Source organism: Zingiber officinale, chromosome 8A, assembly GCF_018446385.1.
Source record: "Zingiber officinale cultivar Zhangliang chromosome 8A, Zo_v1.1, whole genome shotgun sequence".
Lineage (NCBI taxonomy): Eukaryota > Viridiplantae > Streptophyta > Magnoliopsida > Zingiberales > Zingiberaceae > Zingiber > Zingiber officinale.
In genome coordinates this window covers 22,655,054-22,682,220 of record NC_056000.1, presented here as the reverse complement: position 1 = coordinate 22,682,220, position 27,167 = coordinate 22,655,054, and the positions used below count along the sequence as shown (strand labels likewise).

General features: G+C 42.5%; 1 protein-coding gene across 2 annotated transcripts; it reads left to right on the top strand.

The window, feature by feature from the left end:
- The first annotated feature begins 1,266 nt into the window (after positions 1-1,266).
- On the top strand, positions 1,267-8,034 carry LOC122007970 (rop guanine nucleotide exchange factor 14-like). Of its 2 annotated transcripts, XM_042563515.1 has the most exons (8): positions 1,267-1,585; positions 2,267-2,348; positions 5,440-5,853; positions 6,137-6,291; positions 6,370-6,444; positions 6,579-6,854; positions 6,972-7,319; positions 7,506-8,034. In XM_042563515.1, the coding sequence occupies exons 2-8, from the start codon at positions 2,282-2,284 to the stop codon at positions 7,812-7,814; spliced, it is 1,644 nt and encodes a 547-aa protein (XP_042419449.1). In that variant the 5' UTR covers positions 1,267-1,585; positions 2,267-2,281; the 3' UTR covers positions 7,815-8,034. The 2 variants fall into 2 exon arrangements, with proteins under 2 accessions (XP_042419449.1, XP_042419450.1); XM_042563516.1 differs by lacking the exons at positions 1,267-1,585; positions 2,267-2,348 and adding an exon at positions 3,554-3,642.
- Positions 8,035-27,167: the final 19,133 nt, after the last annotated feature.

Genomic DNA, 27,167 nt, shown 5'->3' with positions numbered 1-27,167 from the left:
TCTGCCTATTCCATATGCTAACCTTTTGACTGCCTAGTCAGCTTGACTATTGACCGCCACGTTCTCTTGACTTTTGACCGCTATATGGCCTTGATCCTTCTCACCCTTTCCTCTGGGGCCCCTTCATTGCCAACCGTATCACTATCCAAAAATTTTACCCTAAATTTTAGATAGGGTAGCTAAAAAACCTTTGCATCAATTACCCTATTCATTCCCTAAATTTAGATTTGATGAATAGTAATTCTCTAAATTTAGGGAATGAAATCTCTACCTTAAAAATAAAATAATATTTTTTTTAATATCTCTCATTCCACTCATTTTTTTCAATCTATTTCATTCCACTCATTTCATAAATATAATAATAAAAAAATAGATAAAAGAGAAGAATATAATAAAAAACTAAGGTTGATAGAAATTTTAGAATAATTGATATAGTATATAATAAAAAATGATTGTTTAAATTTAATAAAGTGTATTGTTTCTCTTAAATTTTAGATATATTAATAAAGAAGTGATGCGATGCTTTCAAGCGTCAAACAAAAATGAAAGTGATAATTAATGAGGTCAACTTTTCCCATATAAATAAGTTAATTAGTGATATTTCTAACATATCTAAATCTTTAGTTAAGGCTAAAAATAAATCACTTATAAAATAATTTAAAACCCTTGTAGCCTAAAATAATTTACTTATTTTATGATAATACTAATGGACATGATGTCGTGAGGACGGGGATTTCCCCTTAGAAGAAAATGAACCGTCTTTAGGTTGAAAAGTTGTTAAAATCGAACAATTAAAATCCTAAGGCCGATGAAAATCCTAAAAAAAAAAAATCACACATGGTTCTAATTATTTCAACAGGATTATAAATAGCCCAAAAGTAAATTATAGTAAAATATTTTTCAAAATTAAATCACTTCTAAATATAGCTTTTCTAAAAACGACTTTCCAAATCCTTTCGACAAAGAGATATACAAGACAAATAACAAAAAAAAACTTACATATTTACAATATATAATAATACATTTTTCCCCCTAACAATCATAGGCCGAGCTTGGCCCACCACATAGGAGACGAGCAGATCGGGTCCATGGACACCCTAATACGGATCGATTTTCTGATGTTTTTATCACAGGGACCATCAATCGGTGATGCTAACTGAATTGTCATTTTTATATTAAAAAAATAAAGAAAAATCATAATTATTTACGAGGCAAACGGCATTTTCTGAAAGACAGTGGGCTTTTATGATTATATATTATAATATTGTAAGAGGGAAATGGAATTTGTGGCAGAAGAGGTGTGCTTTGTTTTCTTCGATATCCGAGAGGCCATGGCAGAGACTGCAACTACTCCTAGTGCCGCACTGGCGCGGCCTCCGCCGCTTCTGCTCGTCTCGCTGTTCTTTTATTCTTCCCGAAATTTGTAACGAAAAACTACACAAATCCCACAAAATCTCCATTCTTCACCACCATCGCTTACCGCTCCTTCGGTCGTCGTCGTCGTCGTCGTCGTCGTCCACTCCACGCTCGGCAGCGCTGTAGCACAACTTCACGAGCAGTGCATTGCCGACTGGCACGAGTTCAGGTTAGTTTCCCTCTCGGATTCGACTTTAGATCTTCATCTGCGAGTTTTCGTTACTCGTTTTGTTGTTGTGATTGCTCCTGTGGTGCGGATCTGGCCTCCATCTTCGAATAGTAGGCGTAGAAGTTATTCCTCCGCGCAGTCTCTTTCTCTGGGTAAATGTTTATCTTCTCTTCGCCGATCGTTGACATGGCTTCTTTCTGGAATGCAAATACTATCATTTGAAGTGATTCGGTTCTCAAGTTCTCTGCTTCACTTTTTTGCTTCCGTATTTTTGAAATATTTTCGTCTCTTTTCAGGTTTTTTTTTTCTTTCTGTTTTTTAACTTTAACCTTTTGAAATGTGGTGTTGTCTTCATCTGTTCCTCCTGAAAAGTACTCGTGTCCGATTCAAGTTTCAAAATTCCTGGACTGCTACCTTTTGTTTACTTTTTAAAGCGATTGGGCGAATTGTTTTATTATTTTTATGAGCAAATCCCACAATAGGAAGGCGATAGTAGCACAAGCAAGATATTAAGATAAAAAGTAATAAATTGCTTCAGATTCAAGGTGGAGCCCTCTTCAATTGTTTTGCGATCATTGCTTACCTCTTAGGGAAGTGATATTAAGTTGCGGCACCTTGCTTGGACCTATCACTTGTTTTAGAATCTTGTTCATAATGTTTGCCCATTTTCCGCTGAAGCAGGGAATAATAAATACCATGAAGAGATTAGCTTGTTGTCGCCGTCGCACCAAAGATATCAGCCTTGATTTCGAGGAGCAAGACCGTATGTTCCTATTCTTCTTGTTTTCGTTGCTCATTTGTATGTTTCAGTACCAGCAAAACTTGATTTTTTTTTTCCTGAGGGACATTTTCTTCCTTAGGTCCGGATATGTTCATCACAGTTGTGAATCTTACCAAGAAATTAGAAATTTGTGATCTGCAATTTTCAAATAGTTATCTTTTTCTTTCCCCTTTCTTTTCTAATCTATGAGGGGGTAGGGTAACCAATTAATGGCTGTGCGAAGCAAAGTGCGTCCGGTTGTCTGGAAGGCAACTGCTATGTCCTTGGTAACTACTGCTAAGTGGAATAGAAAGGGGAAAAAGCACCGACCGAGGGGAGATGATGCGCGCATTGAATGAATGAGAGCGGACTCCTTTACTCACTCCGCCTTACGCAGTAAATGCAGGTTCATCTTACGATGGACTAAAGGCTTCTCTTAGAGTTCTATACAAGTTTTTTTATCCTAATATGTCATATCATGACTTACGCAGTAGATGCAGGTTCATCTATGGACTAAAGGCTTCTATATATAAGTTTCCCTTTTTTATCCTAATATGTCATATCATGCCACTTTAATATTTTAAAATCATATTGATATCAATTAATTTTTATAGGGTACAATTTATAACATATAATTATATGGTTATATATATATTATATCAATTTCAAAATAAAAAACAGTTTTGAAATTACTCTTTAACTATAAACTTCAAATCTTATATTCATAATGGTTAAAACTTTTTTCTTTTTTATTTCACAAATTTCTTCAAAAATCTTACCTTTCAGGGTAAGTTGGCCTTTGAAATTTAGTGCGCGAGCCAATGTTTTTTTTTTTCCCTTCTCCTTTTCCTGCACCCATCACGTGGATGAAGCAGTGTGCTGTGCAAGTGAAAAGTCAGTGTGGGAACCCTGTCTACTGTGCCCACTGCCTATCATTCCCTGTTTCACTGGAAGACGACTTCTCAGGCATCATCTATTTTGTTAATTAATTGCGGTTCGTTCATAATTGAACCAGTGCCCTGGTTGACATGACTTTTATACACAGCAATAGTCTGTTGGTCACGTGATTGGCAGTACTTGGCCACTTCTATTATGCTCCAATTGCTCTTCAGATCTGTATGATTCTTTATGACCGAAACTGCCAACACAGGCTAAGCTAATATGTCTCAGTTTTGTCCTTGATCAGCAGACTGTAGGTTTGTGTGTTTTGCCCTGTAGATCTGCAAGTTATAGCCAATGCGATCCATACAGATCTTGCATCTCAATCTATACCTTCTTGCATCTCAGTCAATGTGTGGTTTGTGTGGTTTAGGGTTTAGGGTTTGAGTAATTATTGTTTGCTGTTAAACAAAAGAACCGTATTTGATATGGATATGTGCTCTATATTGATTATTTGACTGTTTTTTTTTGTGATTTTGCTCCACTTATAAATCTTTCTATTGTTGATATCCACCTTTTGTCAGTATATTTCATACATACCTAGCACTATTCTCTAGAAATAAAAATGAATTGCAATTCCTAAGATGATTTTCTTAGGAAATTCAAAAGGTATCTTATTTTCAAAATCATTGACTTGATGTTTTTTTTAGTTGACATATCTAGTTCTTTGAACGGACTAATCCTAGGATTATCGGCCCAGCCCCATGCAAATTTTTCACTGGCCAGGATAAATCGGGAAGTGCTAATGGAGACTTATCCAGACAGCAAATATTCTTAGACCCGTTTCTCACCGAATGCTTCTATTTTGATTAGTGTCAAAGGGCACACCGTTACAATTAATATGTCCGTAATACACTGAAAAGTGACTTTTCTCACTGATCGAATTTTACTAATTTAAAGTAAAAAATCATTCTAATTTCTCCTGTAACTCTTGACTTTCTACTAGAGAATATTCATAATGGAGTGATATGATTTGTTAAACTAATAAAAATGAATAATTTCAGTGAAGTTAGCCACTTTTTGCTAATTTGAGGCAAAAGTCATCATAACTCCGCATGGAATGATTAGCCAGGATAAATCGGGAAGTGCTAATGGAGACTTATCCAGACAGCCAATATTCTTAGACCCGTTTCTCACCGAATGCTTCTATTTTGATTAGTGTCAAAGGGCACACCGTTACAATTAATATGTCCGTAATACACTGAAAAGTGACTTTTCTCACTGATCGAATTTTACTAATTTAAAGTAAAAAATCATTCTAATTTCTCCTGTAACTCTTGACTTTCTACTAGAGAATATTCATAATGGAGTGATATGATTTGTTAAACTAATAAAAATGAATAATTTCAGTGAAGTTAGCCACTTTTTGCTAATTTGAGGCAAAAGTCATCATAACTCCGCATGGAATGATTAGCAAATTTGAAACTAAAATTACATTATATTTTAATTGGAATTAGGATGAGTTTACCTCAAACTAGCAAAAGTGAATCAACCGTTCTCTTTTCAATAAATCAGGATAAATAGTACTATGATGGACATATTAGAAATAACAAGGATAAAGAAAATAGGACTTTCCCTTTTAATGGTTTTGAAAATCAAGGAGCTCTTTAGGGTTTTGGCCATTTTTTTCTATTTGAAGGCAGCTGATGGATTTACTTACTCTACAAATTGTGTTATCTATATCCACTTCAATTTTTGCTCAGAATATAGACAACAGTATGTTACAGAAACTTCATCTCTACATCACCTTAGGTTGGTTCTGTAGCGCTAGTAGAACTTTTCACAAACTCAATGTAACTATGTGAGCCTTATTTACAACATCATCATCTCTTGTTTTCATATTTCACACAGGTAAATAAGAATTGGAGGCTGATATATTGAACAATTATATGACTTTTACACATCTCCATAATCAAGGCAATTTAAAGAATTCTAACCTTGCTCTTCTATATGATTATCATTCTCTCGTCCATTTGCCATTTGTTAGTTCTTTCTTAAAAAACTTTTAAAATCATAAACTGACCAATCAAAATGATAACTCCTTGCTTTATGTCTCTTGTGTCAATTTATTTTTTACCCTAGCTTCAAGTATAGCTCTGTCAAAATTAAACTCCCAATGAAATATGAACCGTGAAGGATGAATGCATTTCTGTAGGGGTGACAACATATAATGGCCTAGAGAGCTGCATCCTCAACAGCTGCTCCTATGACAATGAGAGTGCTGGTGGTACCACAAGTGGTGCTGATGGATTTGTAACCACGGACTCCCTTGATGAAGATGCTTCCAGCTGTTCTTCCAGCAAAGATGGTTTTGGCTCTTCCTTCTCTTCGCAATGCTTGTCCTCAAGCAAACAGGAAGATCATTCGCTTGATGATTGGGATACTTTTAACAGTTTGCATCATTTGTGCATCAAAGGGAAGGCACCTATTATGTGTTCAATGGACATATCCGATGTTGAAGCTATGAAGGAAAAGTTTGCAAAGCTACTTCTTGGTGAAGATGTTTCAGGGGGAACCAAAGGGATAAGTACTGCTCTTGCATTGTCCCATGCCATTACCAATCTCGCAGGTACTGATGTTCTTCCCCTGACATTCTTTGATTTCATAAATTATGGAAATTTTAGATTGCTGCATCTCTTGTATTTTGTGAAAGTGTCATGGTGTCTTAGTTCTTTAACTTACAGGCACTCTGAAAGTATTTAAGAGTATAGTGTATGTACAAATGTCAATTCTAGGCTATGAGATTGTTGCATGAATTCAGATGGGTTGGCTGAAAGAAAAATCTAGTGTTCTGAAGCAACGTTTAGAAATATCTGCTGGTTCTGATTTATTTAGTGATGTTATATTATTAGCATCAATATACGGAGAGCTATGGAAATTGGAGCCATTATCTGAAGAAAGGAAAAACAGATGGCACAGAGAAATGGACTGGCTGCTTTCCCCCACTAGCTACATGGTTGAGTTGGTTCCTGCAAAGCAGAGTGGTGCTAATGGCCGGATATTCGAGGTGCAATGTTGATGACCAACTCCTTTTAGATTTATGCATTGAAATCAACAGATTTCATTCTCTCTGTACCTCTTTCAGATAATGATTCCAAAATCTCGATCTGATGTTGATTTGACTCTTCCCGCCCTCAAGAAATTAGATTCAATGCTGATTGTAAGCTACCTCTTGTTCATTTTATTATCAGACATTTGGAATTTGCAAGTACATATATAAGATCACTCAAGCTTTTTTTTCCCCTTCCAAACTATACTTTCTTGTTTTCTGAATGAAGCATGACATACTTGCAGGAAATGTTGGATTCAATGGTGAACACTGAGTTTTGGTATGCTGAATTAGGTAGCAGATCTAACGGAGATGGCAGTAATAATGGGACAAGAAATAGCAAGAAATGGTGGATTCCATCTCCTTGCACTCCAGAGTCTGGACTTTCCCCTTCTGAGAGGAGAAAACTTGGTTTCCTGGGTAAATTTGTCTACCAAGTCCTCAAGGCTGCCAAAGACATTAATGAACAGGTTTTGACTCAAATGCCAATTCCCCCTTCGGTAAAAGACGCTCTTCCAAAGGCAAGCAAACATTTTTAGTTATTTTCACTGCCAGTTGTATAACGATGCTCTGGTTTATCATTTTTTAATTGTTGTGTAATTTTGTGTATTTTGCTTATGGAATTTCTATTAAAGCAGTCAGGAAAAGCTAGTTTGGGTGTCGACATCTACTATGGTATAGCGGCAGAGTCTATTCCTGTTGAGGAAATATTTGTTTCTCTAAATATGGAGACTGAGCACTTTGTACTTGACACAATAAACCGTTTAGAAGGGGCAATCTTTGTCTGGAAACATCAAATGTCATATGAAACTGTGAAAAAATCACCAATGCGATTCCCATGGTCCTTTGTCAAAGAACATGGATCTGAAATTGAGAAGATTGCAGTCTATCTGGAGAGGACTGAAGCACTTTTGCGCCTTTTGAAGATCAGATTTCCAAACCTCCCTCGATCCTTTATTGATGTCACCAAGGTTCAATACAACAAGGTGATAAGATTTTGTATCACTTAATTTACTGCATGGGATTTCTTTGTGCACTTGGAAGACCCTTCAATCTTATCATCTTCTTGGGATATGATCAAACTAGACTTCTTATTTTTATTCTATTTATGCTGTGAAATACTCGTGATCAAAAATTCTTTTCGTGTTTTTAATTCTTCCTTTTCATGGCAGGATATTGGGCATGCAATTGTGGAAGCCTACTCGAGGGTTCTTGTCAGTTTATCATTCAATATTTTATCTAGGATAGGAGATATCCTACAGGAGGACGATTTGAAGAAGCCTGTGGGAATCACTGAAACACCTCCTGGTCGTATCAAACGGTCTCTAATTCAGCAGATGAATATGGCAGACAGTCGTTGCAATGACTCCTACTTAAAGAAGGCCTCAGTAGATCAGCTTGTAAATTTCAAGGCTAATGGAAGCACAATCGTCACAGTTTGTCCACCGAAATGTGTGGTTTCAGAAGTGCAGTCCCGGTGACCCATTGACATTGTATAATGTGCAAGCTTCTTAATGTAAGTTTTAAAAGTTATGAGGAAATATAATCAGGTATATCAAAAACAGCCCATGAATCCAATTTCAATGAAGTTGACATTGTAAGATGGTTTCGATGTTTCAATTTCAGTGTACGTTTATAGTGTTTTAGTACATATTTTGTCTACTTTTTCTATGGAAAATAACACAGATTTATTGCAGGTTAGTGTTAATTTGCAAAAATACATGGACTTGTAGATTTAATATTTGTATTGTTAACTCTCAAGGTTACATCTTCTCGTTTATATTAAATTTGTATTCATAATCAAATTTTCTTTTAAAAAAATGTGTTAACCAGTAGTAAAATTCATATGTTAAGCTCTCAACAACTCCAGATACAAAAACTTTAGCCATTTGTTTCTTGTAATAGACCTGACGGAACCGACGATTCGATGGTGCCGAACCGACGGTTCGACGATTCTAAACTGACGGTTCCGAATCGACGGTTCGATAGTTCTGAACTGACGATTTCAAGTAGGTCGATCTTTAACATTAACTGTTCAAGACGATTATGGTTCATAGTTCGAAACCGTCGGTTCACGATTCACTACAGTTTAAGATTATTATGTTAAAAAAATTAAAAAATAAAAATTACAAATTTAAATTTATTGTAAAAAAAGGACTTGTATTTATTTAAGTTGTCTACGTATTCCCTTATAGTATAGGGAAATCAAAGTCTACGTAATTCTTTTACATTTTTATCCTTTACATTATCACTCACTTCCATTTCCCGTTCCTATCATATTCGTTCCTTCAGTATCAACATCTTTAACTTCGTCATCTTAAAGTTGTATTTCTTGGATTATTTTCTCTGCCCTGGTCCAATCGTCCAATAATACTTGAGCTTTTAATGAGTCGGGAGACAAAGTTGATCTTCGTTCATCTAATATGTTACCTCCGACACTAAATGTCTACTCCATAATAACAATTGACACTGAACAAGCTAAAATTTCTTTGGCGATCACGAAGAGGACGAGAAAGCTTTGAGTCTTATGTGACCACCACTTTAAGATATCGAAATTTTTGCTATCTATTTCATTAAAATCAAAAGAAGTTGTAAAATAATTCTCAAGTTCATGTGTCAGTAACAGTGTCAAAAATGAACCCGACCCGACGACCCAACCCGAGTCGACCCAAAAAAAATCAGGTTCAGGTTGGGCATTTTCGGGTTTGGGTTGGAGGGTTGGAGAGTTAAAAGTTTTCGGGTTGGGTCGGATTGGGTTCGGATTGATCCGGGTTGACCCAGGTTGAGTCAAATATAGGGTTTAGTGGGTTTTTTGGGGGTTAAATAGAATTTTATTTTGAAAATTAAGATATTTTTATGTATATTAATATTATGTTTGTATGATAATGATAGAGTATTGAGATAAAAGTGAAGAATTATAGAAAAAATAACCCAAAAAAGCCATTTTGAATCGATTTTTCGTGTTATCAGGGTTGGGTTCGGGTTGGTCGGGTTAAGGTTCGGGTTTAGGTGTTTTGGGTTGAACTCGGGTTCGGGTCGGGTTCAGGTTGTGTTAAAAAAAAACTCAACTCGATCCAACCCGGCCCGACCCACCCGAATTGACACCCTTACCTGTGTGGAACTTGAGAATCCTCGTGGACGTTTTGTTCGTTCTTTTAATAAAAATTATGTTTTTGTAAGTTTTAAATTACTACTAGTAATTTGTTGTATTTCAGAAATATTAATTTGTATTTCATATTTTGTATAATATTAATTATAAATATCATATAAATAAATTCTAACATTATATATAATATTAACTAAATCTAGAGAAAAGGAATTTTTAATTGAAATTAAAACGTTATAATATAAAGTTAACATTTCTGGTAAAATTTCTAATTTAAATCAAGATCTAAAGCAAATGCAATTAAATAATTTTTTTTTCTATTTAATTTTCATAGCTAAGATGGAAGGAGATAAATATTCATTATTAATATATTCATTTAAAACTAATACTATATTAGAAAAATTTTCTAAACTAATTGAGCTGTAGGATAATAAAAAAAATTGTTGGGTTGTATCATTAAATACTTTTAAAATTTCACAAATACTACTACAAATATTTGATTAGTGTGAAAATAAATATATATTAGTATTTGTATTTTGTGAAAAAAATGAACATAATAATTCTTTATATTGAAATGAATCTTGTAATAATTAGTATTTTGAATTCCATACATTATGTGTAAATTTTTTAAGTTTCATTCCATTAGTTTTACAAAACCTACCTTATTGTTTCATTATAGATAGATGAGACCATAAATAAGAAAATACAATTCTGGTTTAATATAACTTTCTAAAAAATTTAATTCATCTTAAATACATAAATTTAAAACATGACATACACAACAAATATGAAAAAATAAACCGTCAATAATAGGTTGACAAATAAATTTTAGATCATCTATACAAGCGATATTGGAACTAACATTATCTAATGATATTGAAAATATTTTATGAGTTAAGTCATATTCTTCTAAAATTAAACATAATAATTGTGCGATGTTATAAGCATTATGTGATTCATCAAAAACTCTATAAGCTAACAATCTTTTTTTTTTGAGGTTCCAAGAGTTATCGATCCAATAGCAAGTTACACCCATATACGAATGTGTTTGCTAATGATCACTCCAAATATCGGAATATAAAGAAATTTTATTATCTAATTTACTGAATTCATAAATTAAAATTTTTTTTGTTTTACTAATTTTTTAATTGTACAAGTAAGTGTAGTAGGAGCACGTTTAGCACATGGATTAAGAGATTCTTTACAAAAATCTTCAAATGTTCATTTAGATCCAAAACTAAAAGAAAGATATTTTACGGAAACAAATTTAGCTAATGATTCTCTTAATTTATTATCCGAATATAAAAATAAACCGGAATCAGTACTACCGCTAGTTAAAGAAAATCTTGATAATTGTGTTTAAGAACAGTCGAATCCATATTCCATCGGGTACTTCGTTTCTACATATCGTTTCAACGACCTATAGCCGCCGCCGGCTTAGAATTTGTAGAAAGCATTGCAGTGCTTATATTTTGCACGCATTTCTCCTGACAGAAGAGTGACATTCTCAAAATATTTAGTAAAAATAGAAAACTTTAGAGGAGGAAATTTCTGAACCTTAGAAATAATTGCATCGATACTTCCTTGTGTTTCGAGTGTCGGATTCGAAAGGTGCTCGATCTCATCATCGGTGGATTGAATGTTGGGGGGGTCCTCCTCCCGCGGATTCATTATTTCCTTTTTCTTCCGAGCTCGAGTTGATGCACCTCCACGACCTCCTTCCATTGTAATTGAAACTTGGAAACGAAAGCGTATAAAGAATACAAAATTTAGATTAAGAGTAGAGAAGATGTGTGTGAAAATGATGAAATGAACTCTCTATTTATAGAGTTTGGATAGTAACGGACACTAAATCATAGCCATTAATAAAAAAACGATCAAATGATCCTAACCATTGAAAAAAATACCCAGCCCCCACCCTCCCTAACGGCTAGGAATTACTGATTAACTGGCGGTTCCAATGGCTAGGAATCGCCGGTTAATTGACGGTTCAAACTGTAAAAAAACAAAATGGTTGAACCGACTTGCCGAACCGGCAATTAACCGGCGGTCCGCTGGGTTTTCATCAAAGGAATGGGAATCAGCCCGACAACTTGCAGGACCGGTTCCGATTCAATCCGATGAATCAGGTCAACGAGCAACTGACTCGTTAACCTGATTACGAATCCGGGTCGGATCCATACCAGACTCAGCCCGGAATCTGATCTACTTGTATAATCTAATGGCACATACATCGGCTTAAACTTCTTGCATGCATATTCATCTAGAAGTAGGAGCACAATCCATAGTTAATAAATATGTAAAATATCATTAGTGGTTTATCTGTCTCTATCTAACTGTTAGACCGACAATCCTGATAATTCTGAGCCGTTTGACAAGTGATATTTTCTTTACTTTAATAATTTATTATTCGTTGAACTGAGAATTGACTTTATTTGTTATTTGATAATTTCAAACTTAAACACACAACTATTGAGATAAATTTTATAGTATGAGAAAAAAGTTATACGTACTCAATTTTTCTCTTATATTGCGTGCAGGCATTTGGTAAAATATGAACCTTGTATCTTTCAATTTAAATATCAATTACGCGATTTTGAAAATTTATTTGTTCCCCATTTCTTTATGTACCTATAGAACAATAATTAATTCTCTAACATTTTTTAGCTGTCTTGCATTATCATTGTTAAAAGTTACCCTTTTCAAATATATATAGAGATGACATATGTCTTATTTTCCTTTGAATCTAATTACTTCTAAGTTGCTTAACTTTAAGAGTTTAAGTATTAAATTAATTATAGCAAATAATTAATTTGACTTTGTAAAATTAATGACGGGAGAACCTAATTGAATTCATATTGTTTTAATTAAATTTCATTTATGGTGACGATGAATTTTAAAAGCCCTAAAATTGATTCTAAGAAGTTCATTTAAATATGAAAAAAATTTAAAATAATTTCTACATTTATTTTGTAATTTTAAAAGGATTGGAATTTTCTAAACAGATTTTTTTTATATAAATTATTCTAAAATTTTAATTAAAAATTTACTTAAAATTAAATTTTATTAATTTAAAAATATGCCTTTAAAATATATTCAAAATTAAATCCCAATATTGTAGAATTAAATTGATTATGATTGGTCAATGTGTATACATTCAATTTGATATTGTTGAATCTAATCAATGGGATTAGAGAGAAGTTTAATTTGATCGAATATTCAGTAAGTTTTGAATGGCGCTACCGCATTGGCGAAGATGGTTGCCACAATGCACATTGCATCCGACGTAAGAGAATCTGGACTTGTTAGTGCTCTGTATAAGGTTTTGTGCATGTTAATTATTGACCCGCCAATATTATTATTTTTAAGATGAAAGAGAAGTTTGAAATTTTGCTGTTGAACTATAACTAGAGACAATCCTATAGGAGAGTTGAGATCCTTTGTTCTAAATATAATTTGTCATATGTCTCCTTATCGATCGAATGAATTAAATCATATCTCAAAGATACAATACATATCAAGAGGATATCATGACCATCCAATTAACAAGGAGAGATGGGGACACATTATTTTTAGGACAGAAGATCTCAACTAGTCCTAGGATGATCAAGATAAGGCCATCGCACATGGTCCCACCTCCGATGGAGCCTCATTTTTTTAGTATTTTTTTTAAATAAATAAATAAGACTAAATCTCCATATTCCTCAAACATTTTTTTAACCATCTGTGTAGAAGAGGGACAACAACATTTTCTTCTTCACCAAATGACAAACTCATCAATATCACTTTCACTAGACTTCTTCACCGAACAAGAAAAGTAAGATACTTGTTCTTCGATCACACATTTATTTAGGTTTGTTACTAATTCAACTTGCAATTGAAGTTATTATTATTATTATTATCATTAATATTAATATTATTAATATTATTAATATTATTTTTTTTAGTAGGAATTGGGAAGTATGATTCTATGGTTCCACACTTCCACTTGTCCTAATATCTGAATAAACAAAGAGGTCGCATTCGTAGAAAGAAATTTTTATAATTTGAAATTGTTGAAATCTTATTTGAGATTAATCATGACATAAATAAGGTTGAATACGTTAACTATAATTTCTATTAAGAATGAGTTTTTAGAAAAATTTAATTATGAAAATTTGATGGATGACTTTACAAATAAAAACACAAGAAGATAAATATTTTATAGTTAATTGTCATATTCCCCCCCCCCCCTTTTTTTTTTTTGATGTAGTAATACTAATTATTAATAATGTGGATTATAATATTTTTTATTATTATAAATTTCATTTTACATGTTAAAATATTTTTATATTATTAATTTTATTTTTTTTTATATGAACATCTATTTATTTATTTAACATTTGATCCTTCGACATTTAGGCCGGCCACAAACCTCAAACCTTATCTTCGGAGATGCTTTGGTAGCTTCGAACGTGGACAAGCACTGCTGGCCTCGCGCCGGCGCTCTGCGCACACATGCACATGGGCAACGCACAGCCAACATGCATGCGTCGAGACATAGTCATGCGCAACGCACCATGTGTCGCTTGCTAGCCACAGAGCCACGCGCAGAGATCGGACAGTCGTGGGCAACGCACCACGTGTTGCTAGCTAGCCGCGGAGCCAAGCGTCGACGGTCGAGACAGTATTGTTGGCTGGGGCTTGCAGCCACATCGCGCAGCGCAAAACGTGTGCCACCGCTTGCATGCCACTGGTTGGACGTCGCGGTTCGTGAGTTGTCCCCCGCAAACCAACTCTGATTCTGGAAAGTGGAAACAGGCCAAGCAATGCTGTTGGGCTGAAACCGGTCGCCTGTCGCGTGCAGCCGCGTTGCCGGCTCCCCATGCGACAGGCCACATGTGCAGACAGTGAGCATTTCTGTGTGTGATTATAAACACTGCGTGATGACGTGCTTGAACATTGCGACTTGCATTCATGGTGAGGCTAGCTGCTGAGCAAATGTTCCTGCTGCAAGTGATATCCATGCCATGAGTGACGAGTTCTAAATGCTTGATAGTGTGAGTTGCGGTCCGAACATAGTGGAGTCGGTTATCGTATATAGTAAATTTAAAGAATTTAGCAAGGATCAATTTTTAATAAAGCCACTGAAATACCTCAATAATGTGAGGTTGTCGTGAGACCGTTAGAATGATGAATTCCACCTTCTGCACCATCGAAATTATGCTACCTGTTCCACGAAATTACTCTATGGAGGAATCAATAGTTTAAAAAAGTTGTAAATGCTGAATTAACAACAATATAAGCCATGATACTATTTTCACCGAGTTAAAAGAGTTGTGTAAGTAGGATCAATATTCATTCTGACAATATAAAGTAGATGAGATGACATAATTAAGTTACATGACCAATGCTACACCCTCACAAAGAAGCATCAACTAGGGATCAATTTCTTTTTATGACTTAATTTAGGTATGAGTACCGATATGGTGATAAAGGGGGTCATCAAGTATGGGTCAAATGCAAAGACAATAGTCGATGTGGAAGTAAAAGTTGAGACGGTCAATGTGATCAATGGTCCCACCGAAGTTGGCCGAGCAAAAATCGACTCTAACCGCTGATCGGGTCCGAAGTGTCCGATCTACCAAGAGGCTTGTTTGAGTGGACCACCTGTCTGACCAGGAGCACTATGGTAAGAATATCAGACACTCATTCCGGATCGGAGGAACACTAAGGAGATCGGAGCGCTGGTCTGGTTGGGTGGAAACAATTAACTGAGCTAAGGGATTAAGGAGAAGAATGACTGAGGTCGACCCGGCAGGGATCCCCGGGCGAGTGGCTCCCCCACTCGACCATAGTGGGACTCCTCTCATATCTCTTAATATCCCTTTGGGATATAATGCTGCTGACAACAAGACATGGTCAACAGGCGGATTGTACGACGGAAGTTTCTATTATCTCGTTAGAGATTTGCATGACTTGTTAAGATATGATGCCAGAGAAACTTTTTTGATATGTCCTTTCATAGGACAGTTTGGAGAATGTACTCACATCTTGAGGAACGTGCATGTCATCCATTGTAGTACTATATAAAGGGAGGTCAATGCACCAGCGGAGTTATGCGTTATTCACTATTCACGCTTGTGCTTTCACTGCTGCTCAGCTTTCTTCTACTATTCCGGTGACTGACTTAAGCGTCGGAGGGCCAACACCGGGGACTCCTTCCCTGGCCCAACACTGATGTTTCTTGTGTTGCAAAGTGAAGCGAAGTCTATACGCGGTCAACCAAGAAGTCACATCCCCAGTCAGCGTTCTTTATGATTTTCAGACAAGATTATATTGATGTCGTCTGTGGAAACGTAGTTTGCATCCGAGACATGGAGATGGAGGGCGCTGAATGACTCACGACGGTGAGGCTGACCAAGGAGGAATTAGATATGCTGATACAAGCCAAAACAACAAAAATGGTGGAACAACAACGACAGCATACGCTGGCCGAGCGCTAGGTACATGAGCCCACGACATCAGCAGCGGGGCAGCAGGCCGGATATAGAGATCGAGCGAAACATGTATCCTTTCGGGGGCAGAATAAGAAGTCGCCCGACACATACGGGGATGTGCCCAATGAGCTGATCCCCTTTCATTGTGCACTGTTCCACACTCCTTCAGAGGAACAGGGCCGAACGGATAGAGAGCTAGGGTCATCCTCGGACGACGTGCCTATCCATGACTAACGGAAGAGAAAGGTGCCCTGGGTCAATGATTCACCCGAACAGATCAACGGACAATTCTCTCAAGGGATTCTGGATGATCCATTGCCACGACACTATACCCAACTAACGATCGGAGAAAACAATGGGACGACTGATCCAAAGGATCATCTGACTAGATTTGACAACACAGCCACACTCCATCGGTACACCAATGGAGTGAAATGTCGAGTCTTCTTCACCACCATTTCAATATTAATGCAACGTTGGTTCAGGCGACTGTCGATCGGATTAATCCACAACTTCAAGGACTTCCGAGCGACATTCTTGCAGCATTTTGCTAACAGTCATTATCACCAAAAGACGAGCGTTAATTTATTCGTAGTAAATCAAGGACCAAAGGAGGCACTAAGAGTCTACATCAAGCGGTCCAACTAGGTGGCCATGGTAAGTGTCTTCTCCCAGGGACTTACCGAAGGAGAATTCTTCCGCTCACTCATTCGGAGGCCACCAAGAGACTTCGATCACCTGCTCAGGCGTGCCACCGAATACATAAACATAGAGGAAGCCCAAGCGACGCATAGGAAGGAAGTGTCTACCGAGCATACTGCTCCTCCAGAACGGAGGCTGACCACTAATCATGAACCACCAAAAGGCCCCCGATCGGGAGTAGCATAGTCACACGAGGAGCAAAGAAGACATGTCGTGCTGTATGTAGCAACAGGTCGACCCAAAGCTGCAAAAGGCAAGACTTGGATGCCATTGTTTTGCTCGTTCCATCAATTGACGATGCACAACACTCGAGACTACTACGACATGAGGTTGATTTCCATCCGACCGGCTCCTCCACGATACCGACGTTGCTCACCAACTCCCGATCGGTGACATCAACACCAGTCAGACCGACATAGAGAAGAAGAGAGAGTCGCGGATGAGCAGCGCCATCGCCAGCCTCAGTGAAGGGATAATGCAAGTCCCACCCAAGCTTCGACTGAGCGGACCAGATCCTCGTCTCGAGAGGAGGAAAACTGAAGCAACGCCGCTCGGGGCAAAATCGGAATGATTACCAGGGGGTTGACTGACGGTGATTCCAACCGAGTAAGGAAGTCGTACGCTCGGTGATTAGAGATACATGATGTGTGATGTAGCAAAGAGAAGGCCAAGGGACTAGAGATCAATTTTGGCCTTCAGGACCTAGAGGGAGTGGAGATCCCTCTATTGAACCTCGTGGTAGTTTTGATGTGATCAACCAAGTTGGTTAGGTCCTGCGTTTTGTCTGATCCCTGTGTCTGAGTGTGCAGGAACTTAGGAGCACAGGAAGTCGAGCGGAAGACGCAGCTGGCGAGAAGGACGGCACGGGAAGTGAGCCGACGGGCTCGGTGCGTTTGAAGGACGAGAGAGCTGCGGAAGAGTACACCCGATGGGCGAGAAGAACGTGCGCGGCGTTCGAGGGACGTAAAGCCGGGGAGGAAGCCTGCTCGAGGAGAAGGCCGGGAATTGGGTTCGGGTGAGCCCTATTCCGGTAGGCCGCAATCACCCAAGGAGCCGAACTGGAACAAGTCAACTGGAAGTTGACTTGTCAATGGTTCGGTCGACCGAACCCCTTGATCGGTCGACCGAACCCCTCTGTATCCGAAGCCAGCTGTTGGTGACACGTCAGAAGCCACGTCAAGCAGCCAACCGTTGGGGAGTTGATCGGTCGACCGAACTTTCTGATCGGTCGATTGAACCTTCTGATCGGTCGACCGAACCGAAGTCTATCTAGAGACCAAGTCGAGCAATCTGATCGGGCCAACTCAGCAGAAGACCGTTGGCAGATCGGTCGACCGAACAAAAGGATCGGTTGACCGAACCCAAGCTCGATGCACAGAGACTGCAGTTGGACGCGAAGCTGGGCAGGTACAGCAGGTTCGGTCTACCGAACCTGGGGATCGGTCAACCGATCCCTCTCGAGTCAAACTTGATCCCGAAGGATCAGGTGGACTGATAAGCTCGAGAACCCCTATATAAAGAGGGTCTCGGGTAGCTCTTAGTGACAACGAATACAAACGATTTCGAAATACAACTCCTGTACTCTCATTTCCTAAGCAATAGTTCTGTGCTCTTCAAGTGTAAAAGGCTACTCCGCCTTCAGAGAAGGAGACTTCTTTTAGTGCACTCTCTTACTGCCTTGGATTAACAACCTTTTTGGTTGTAACCAAGTAAATAGCTGAGTCATCTATTTCTGTTTATTTTAGTTTTGTTGAATTTCATAACTGTTGCTTTATTATTTAAGTTGAAAGCCTTGAGGAGGGTTTAGTTTTTATTCGCAGGCAATTCACCCCCCTCTTGCCGGTCTCCGCTGCACCAACAAGTGGTATCAGAGCCCAACAGCCTCAGAGGGACTAATCGCCATCTGAAGCACAAAGATCAGAACAATGGCCGGCGCGAACATCCATCCCTCGAAGTTCGACGGAGATTTCGCTACATGGAAGCGAAAAATGGAGGTATTCTTTAAAATAGACTTTGATATTTTAATTACTATGAAATATGGTTTTGCAGCGCTGAAAGATAAAGAAGAAAACACATGGAGCAAGAAGGAGCAAGCCGACTTCGTCGCCAACGGAAAGGCTGAGTTCCATCTACTTAGTGTACTGCCACCTCAGGAAGTAAATCGGGTCGGAAGTTACTCCTCTGCGAAAGATCTCTGGGAGAAATTCCTGGAGCTCCACGAAGGTACATCCGAAGCGAAGCTAGCTAGGCGCGACATCCTCCGGAACCAGTTGACGAACCTCCGGATGAACCAAGGCGAGAAGGTAGCGCAGCTCCAAGCAAGGATCAAAGAACTGATCACGCAACTAACCAACCTTGGAGAAGAAGTAACGAACCGAGATTCCATCCGATACGCGCTCAACGCCTTCCCGAGGACTCCAGAATGGGCATCCTTAGTAGATGCGTACTACATCTCTAAGGATCTTGAGGTAAGTAGTTTAGAAATTTGTTTTCAACTTTTGAACTTCATGAATCTTGAATTATAGAAAATCAAGTAGAAAAGTCGAACCTCAACATTGCCCTACGAGCTGAAAAGGATGATCCCGACTCCGAAGCGACGGTTGACGAAAACGAAGTTGCGTTAATGGTAAAATGATTTAACAAGTTTTTTAAATCTAACCAATTTAGATCGCAGTCAAGTAAACATCGTCAAAAGAAAAGGACAGTCCGTTGCTACAATTGCAACGAAGAAGGGCACATCAAGGAGGACTGCCCAAAATTGAAGTGCAAATAAAAGGAGAAGACAAAGACCAATTACAAGAAACCAAATTCCTCCAAGCACAAAAATTTGAAGGCGACATGGGACGACTCTTCATCCTCCGAGTCAGAAGTCGAAGAATTCTCGGGACTAGCATTGGTGGCCAACCACCTCTTTGAAGATAACTCAGACTCAGAGATGAGCATTGATCAAGGGGGAGAGACAGAAGAGGAAAGCTGCGATGAAGGGGGAGCTACCGACAAACAGGTAAGTAAGGTACGTGCCCTAAACCCTAAACAGTCTTTTGAGTTTATTAACGCTTTGTCTAAAGATCTATTCAAATCAGAAAAAGAAATTGCCAATTTAAAAATAAGTTTGGAAAATTTAAATTTGGAAAATGAGATTTTGCAATTAGAAAATACAAAATTAAAAAATGAAATTGAAAAATTGAAAAGTGATGCATGCTTAAAGAAATTTCCAAGTTCAAAAATTAGGATTTATGGAAAATTAAATTAGTACATTAGAAACCATCAGGGTCAACTTAGAAAAGTACCAAGAAACTATATACCCCCTAAGTATCTGACTAACCCAGTGATCCTGTCTGAACTAGGAGTCAACGGACGCTGGGGACGTGGCGCTCCCTGCTGGATCCTTGAGTGCTCCGGCGAACCTGCAACAAGACCGAGCCGGGGGGGGGGGGGTGTCCCGGCGACGGCCCTCCGACGCTCAAGTCAGGCGAGGAAATAGCAAAGAAGTGGCTTCAGAGATCCAAACGCGCGTACCTCCGGTGAAGAAATGGAGGCCTTATATAGAGCTATCGAAAGAGCCCAGGCACGTCGATCGAAGCAGTCATCTGCTTCAGACCATACCCAAGTATGGGCCTGTCAGAAGAGCATATATGAGGCCATACTGCTACTGTATCCACCTCTCCCTGATGTGACGACGGGAGCTTCCATCGTGCAATCTCGGGTACGGCCTTATCATCAGACGTGCCTTCTCTGACATCCCATATCTCGAGACAAGCGCATAGGCCGCTCGGCTACCTTTGTACCCTCGCCCTTATCTTGGCCGAGCGGACCACCTGCTCGGCCCTTAGGTCCCAGCCGAGCGGACTCCTGCTCGGCCCTTAGGTCCCAGCCGAGCGGACTCCTGCTCGGCCCTTAGATCCTCCTGCCTTGGCGTCAGAAACCCAAGCCCATGGATGGGTTATCTATAGCTCCGCTCGGACCATTATCCGCTGGGCCAGCCCTCCATCCGTCCTTAGGCTGGGACCCTTCGGAGGGTGGGCCCCCCATTCTTACCGCCGGATCACTTGCCTTCCCTTCAAGTCTAGTCGAAGGAGGCAGTGAGTCCGACTGACTGGACTATGTGTCCGAGCGGGCGATCGTCGCCTTTCCGTCGCTTATAGTGTCCGTGGGGCCGTTCGGCCCTTCCTCCAAATTCAGCCGTTCGGCTCTTCATTCCGGTTGTCTTGTCGCTCAACATGGATGTTTGCTTGTCTAGATCTTCTCGAAAATCACGCAAATCCTTTTCATTAAGTCGAAGCATGCGCGGTATGGGCGCATTAATTGTGCCTGGCGACAGAGCGCCACGTGGCTCCTCTTGCGTGGCGGTGATGATCCGTACGATGGGACGCTGGTTATTTCGAAACGGACGGCTAGATGATGACTTCGTCTTCCGTGACCTGCATCCAACGGACGAGGCCGACCAGCCTCGTTCGTATAAAGCCCTCGTCTTCGCCTTTTTACGCCGCATTCTCTGTTTCATCGCGAATTTTCAGTCGAAGGTGCCCGCTGCTGCTGCATCATTCCGGCCGTCCCAGCTTTCGCCTCTCGGTGGTCTTCGGCTCTTTGGTGATCCTTTCTGTCTACCTTCCCTCAGTAAGCTTTTCCCCTCCCCTTATAAGGCCCTCCCAACTTGTTCTACCTTCTTTGCTCCCATTCCTTCGATTTCTCGCTGTCTTTTTGCTCCTTCGAGATGGCAAGCTCCTCTGAACCCGCTGTTGGAGTTCAGGGCCCTTGGTACCTGACTATGGAGAGCCGATTTGATGAGGAGGGCGCTCGGCGCCTTGTTCGGACGTACGGGATTCCCGATGACTATGAAATAGTTGTAGCCGACCCGTCTGATCGGCCCCATGACCCGCCGATCGGCACCATTTGTTTTTTTATGGACCAATTCCAGGGCGGCCTTAGATTTCCTACCCATCCCTTTATTTTAGAGGTTTGTAACTATTTTCGCATCCCGCTCGGCCAACTTGTGCCGAATTCCTTTAGGCTGCTGGGCGGGGTGGTCGTCCTCTTTAAGCTGCACAGTATCCCTCTTGACCCCAAAATATTCCACTTCTTTTTCTACCCTAAACAATCCGAGCCGGGCACTTTTATCTTCCAAAGTAGAATAGGCTTTAGATTTTTTGATAATATGCCGACCTCCAACAAACACTGGAAGGAGTTTTTCTTCTATATCCGACTTCCCGAGCGGCCAGCATTCCGAACCAAATGGCAGACCGCTGTGCCGACTCAGCCGGAGCTCGGCAAGTTCAGAAGCAACCCAGCCTATCTTCATGCGGCGAACTGGTTATCCGGTCAGCGATACAAGATCGACCAGTTGCTTCTCAAGGGGGTGTTGTATATTTTCGGATTGTCTCCCGTTCGGGCAACCCTCCCCCTCCGCATGAGTAAGGATTCTTTACTCTTAGTCTTTTTGTCTAATTGATTTTAATTTCTTTTCTGCGGTGAAGTCATGTGGCGCTCAAGGCCACCGATCATCGAAGTTGAAGTCCGTGGAAATTGAGCGGCGACTAAAGAGAACTTCGGCGGGGTCTTATCCCAGCCCGGCGGCTACGGAGAGGGGACACGGTCGGCTCTGAAGCGAAGTCACCTCGGTAGCTTCAGCGGAGGTTGGGCGGATCTATTCTCTGCTCGGTGAGGAGTCCCAGTCGGGACCCCCACTGGAAGTTCGGCGGAAGCGTCGAAGAGACCCCACCTTCCGACTCAGGCGAACCACAAGTGCCGATCGGGTAGATTCGCCGGACCGCACACCGCCGCAGATCGGGACCCCTGTGTCTTCGCCTACCGCACGGCCCTCGGGCTCTCCTCCCCAAACTCGTCGCCGCTTACGTCGGTTGGGCGAAACTTCCACCATGGGGAGTCCTCGCATCAGGCGGCCGCGACTGAAGAAGCGCCGTCCGGCCATCCGACCATCAAAACTACCCCCCGATTCCCGTCGGAGTAATATTTACTGTCTTCTGATCGGCCTTCAAGCTCTGTCCGCGAAATAACCCGGGCGGGCCCGCTCGCCAAGCTGTTCGAGGACGCTCAGATTCAAGTGGCCCTCATGACGCCCAAGCAGCTCGGCGATAACAACATGCAGCAACTCAGGTAAATTCATTTTCTTTCTGTGCTATGCTACCGTCCGGTTCCTCATTTTATTATTTCCCTTGCTTGGTGAGCAAATCGCCACTAGCCATCGGCTGGCCGTGGAGGATCTCTTGGAGAAACTCCAAGTGTCGGGGTCCATCGGCCGGGCGGGAGAAACAAACCCTCGAGGCCGAACAAAAGAACGCCGACTTGGCGGCAAGGTGGCTCGACTTGAAGGCCTGGTCAAGACGTGAAGCGCGCCAGCGGCCGGAAGAAGCGGGCGATTGCTGATCTGGACAAAATGAAAGTTGAAGTCCGAGCCCTAGATCGACAATCTAAGAACTCGAAGCCCAACTAGGCTGCGAGCAGGAAGGCGCTCGGTGACGCACCAGCGGAGGTGGACACGAAAGTTCTTCAAGATTGATTTCCGCGGCGCTCGAGACAATATAAGGAGGAGAGTCGAGTCGCCTAGCGGCAGCTGCCAAGAATACCTCCGCTCGGAGCGGTTTGGCGCAAAATTCGGTGGCAACGTCTCCTCAACTTTCCTCGAGGCGGTCAAGGTCACCATGGCGTACTTGAAGAAGGGTGGCCACCTTCCCGAGGAAATGCACATTCCAGCCTCCGACCTAGCGGCCATGATTGATGATATCCCGGACGCCTTCTTTAATTTTGAAGACCCAGAGTAAGGCGAGTTGTTTCAAGTGCTTTCTGTATTTCATCCGCTCAGCGGATGCAAAAATTTCTGTACGTGCCGTTCGGCCTCCTTATGTTTCTTTGCTTGCATTTTTTTGTTTGCCCTTCATTGTCTCGTTTTAGCGTGTTGCTGCATATTCGTAGCATCAGTTGGACTCCCCTAGCTTCCTACTAAACGGCCGATCGGGTTAACCAATTGACTTATTTCCTCAGAATCGTTTAGCGCTCGGCTATAATAATTGCCTTCAGTGAATGCGAAGTGTTGGCAAACCGACGGCCGATCGGGTCAATCAATCTGGTACTTGCGAACAATCATGATCGGTGGGGCTCTCGATCTTTAACGACGGTGCTCGTCGGAGCGATTATTTATAGCCGATCGGCGCGGCTCCCGATGTTTAACGACGGTGCTCGTCGATCTTCCGCTCGGGGATTTATAGACGCCGGCTCGTCTCGATTTTTAACGTCGGTGCTCGACGGCGCGGATATTTATAGCCGGTCGGCGCGGCTCTCGATTTTTAACGTCGGTGCTCGACGACCTTCCGCTCGGGGATTTATAGACGCCGGCTCGTCTCTCGATTTTTAACGTCGGTGCTCGACGGCGCGGATATTTATAGCCGGTCGGCGCGGCTCTCGATTTTTAACGTCGGTGCTCGACGGCGCGGATATTTATAGCCGGTCGGCGCGGCTCTCGATGTTTAACGACGGTGCTCGTCGACCCTCCGGAGGTTTATAACGGCGGCTCGTCTCTCGATTTTAACGTCGGTGCTCGACGGCGCGGATATTATAGCCGGTCGGTGCGGCTCTCGATTTTAACGATGGTGCTCGTCGACCTCCTGCTCGGAGGGTTTATAGGCCGGCTCGTCTCGATATTTACGTCGGTGCTCGGCGGCGGATATTATAGCGGTCGGTAGCGGCTCTCGATTTTAACGCGGTGCTCGTCGGCCTTCGCTCGAGGATTTATAGGCGGCTCGTCTCTCGATTTTTAACGTCGGTGCTCGTGGAGCGGATATTATAGCGGTCGGTGCGGCTCTCGATTTTTACGGCGGTGCTCGTCGGTCTTCCGTCGAGGATTTATAGGCGCCGGCTCGTCTCGATTTTTACGTCGGTGCTCGTGGTAGCGGATATTATAGCGGTCGGTAGCGGCTCTCGATTTTAACGGCGGTGCTCGTCGGCGCGGATATTTATAGCCGGTCGGCGTGGCTCTCGATTTTTACGGCGGTGCTCGTCGGCCTTCCGCTCGAGGATTTATAGGCGGCTCGTCTCTCGATTTTAACGTCGGTGCTCGGCGGATCTTATTATAGCCGGTCGGTGCGGCTCTCGATTTTAACGGCGGTGCTCGTCGGCCTTCCGCTCGAGGATTTATAGGCGGCTCGTCTCTCGATTTTTAACGTCGGTGCTCGGCGGGCAGATATTTATAGCGGTCGGCGCGGCTTTCGATTTTAACGGCGGTGCTCGTCGGTGCGGATATTTATAGCCGGTCGTCGCGGCTCTCGATTTTTAATGACGGTGCTCGTCGGCCTTCCGCTCGAGGATTTATAGACGGCTCGTCTCGATTTTAACGTCGGTGCTCGGCGGGTAGCGCGGATATTTATAGCGGCTCTCGATTTTTAACGGCGGTGCTCGTCGGCGCGGATATTATAGCCGGTCGGGCGACTCTCGATTTTAACGTCGGTGCTCGGCGACCCTCGGAGGGTTATAGACGGCGGCTCGCTCTCGATTTTTAACGTCGGTGCTCGGCGGGCGGATATTATATAGCGGCTCTCGATTTTTAACGGCGGTGCTCGTCGGTCTTCCGCTCGGATTTTAGACGCCGGCTCGTCTCTCGATTTTTAACGTCGGTTGCTCGATGGCGCGGATATTTATAGCCGGTCGGTGCGGCTCTCGATTTTAACGGCGGTGCTCGTCGGCCTTCCGCTCGAGGATTTATAGCGCCGGCTCGTCTCTCGATTTTAACGTCGGTGCTCGACGGCGCGGATATTAGCCGATCGGCGCGGCTCTCGATTTTAACGACGGTGCTCGTCGGCCTTCCGCTCGAGGATTTATAGACGCCGGCTCGTCTCGATTTTTAACGTCGGTGCTCGGCGGCGGATATTATAGCCGGTCGGGCGGCTCTCGATTTTGCAGCGGTGCTCGTCGGCCTTCGCTCGAGGATTTATAGGCCGGCTCGTCTCGATTTTTAACGTCGGTGCTCGGCGCGGATATTTATAGCCGGTCGGTGCGGCTCTCGATTTTAAGCGGTGCTCGTCGGTAGCGGATATTATAGCGGTCGGTGCGGCTCTCGATTTTAATGGCGGTGCTCGTCGGCCTTCCGCTCGAGGATTTATAGACGGCGCTCGTCTCTCGATTTTAACGTCGGTGCTCGACGCGCGGATATTTATAGCGGTCGGCGCGGCTCGATTTTAACGGCGGTGCTCGTCGGCGCGGATATTTATAGCCGGTCGGGCGGCTCTCGATTTTTAACGTCGGTGCTCGGCGACCCTCCGCTCGGAGGATTTATAGACGCCGGCTCGTCTCGATTTTTAACGTCGGTGCTCGGCGGCGCGGATGCCGGTCGGCGCGGCTCTCGATTTTAACGGCGGTGCTCGTCGACCTCACCTTTCGGAGGGTATATGAGCCGGCTCGTCTCGATATTTACGTCGGTGCTCGGCGGTAGCGGATATTATAGCGGTCGGTAGCGGCTCGATTTTAGCGGTGCTCGTCGGCCTTCGCTCGGATTTATAGGCGGCTCGTCTCTCGATTTTTAACGTCGGTGCTCGGCGGATATTCCGCTCGGAAGCGCGGCTCTCGATTTTAACGACGGTGCTCGTCGGCCTTCCGCTCGGGGATTTATAGGCGCCGGCTCGTCTCTCGATTTTAACGTCGGTGCTCGGCGCGGATATTATAGCGGTCGGTGCGACTCTCGATTTTAACAACGGTGCTCGTCGGTAGCGGATATTTATAGCCGGTCGGTGCGCGCTCTCGATTTTTAACGACGGTGCTCGTCGGCCTTCCGCCGAGGATTTATAGACGCGGCTCGTCTCTCGATTTTTAACGTCGGTTGCTCGACGGCGCGGATATTTATAGCGGTCGGTGCGGCTCTCGATTTTTAAGCGGTGCTCGTCGGCCTTCGCTCGAGGATTTATAGGCCGGCTCTTCTCTCGATTTTTAACGTCGGTGCTCGAGGTAGCGGATATTATAGCGGTCGGTAGCGCTCTCGATTTTTAAGCGGTGCTCGTCGGTAGCGGATATTTATAGCGGTCGGTAGCGGCTCTCGATTTTAACGACGGTGCTCGTCGGCCTTCCGCTCGGGGATTTATAGACGCCGGCTCGTCTCTCGATTTTTAACGTCGGTGCTCGACGGCGCGGATATTTATAGCCGGTCGGCGCGGCTCTCGATGTTTAACGACGGTGCTCGTCGGCGCGGATATTTATAGCCGGTCGGCGCGGCTCTCGATTTTTAACGACGGTGCTCGTCGGCGCGGATATTTATAGCCGGTCGGCGCGGCTCTCGATTTTTAACGACGGTGCTCGTCGACCTTCCGCTCGGGGATTTATAGACGCCGGCTCGTCTCTCGATTTTTAACGTCGGTGCTCGACGGCGCGGATATTTATAGCCGGTCGGCGCGGCTCTCGATGTTTAACGACGGTGCTCGTCGGCCTTTAAGGCTAACTCCTTACTAGGTCAAGCGACCTTGGCCTTCATTTCAAGTCTAGCTTGGATAATTACCCCCTGGCCGAACGGCTCAGGGTCCACTTCATCAAGTATCTTGGCTCGGATAATA

Coding starts and splice junctions, on each gene's coding strand:
- LOC122007970 (XM_042563515.1), top strand. CDS start 2,282: ATGAAGAGATTAGCTTGTTGTCGCCGTCGCACCAAAGATATCAGCCTT. Junction 5,854..6,136: donor TGCCATTACCAATCTCGCAG/GTACTGATGTTC, acceptor TTATATTATTAG/CATCAATATACGGAGAGCTA. Junction 7,320..7,505: donor CCAAGGTTCAATACAACAAG/GTGATAAGATTT, acceptor TTTTCATGGCAG/GATATTGGGCATGCAATTGT.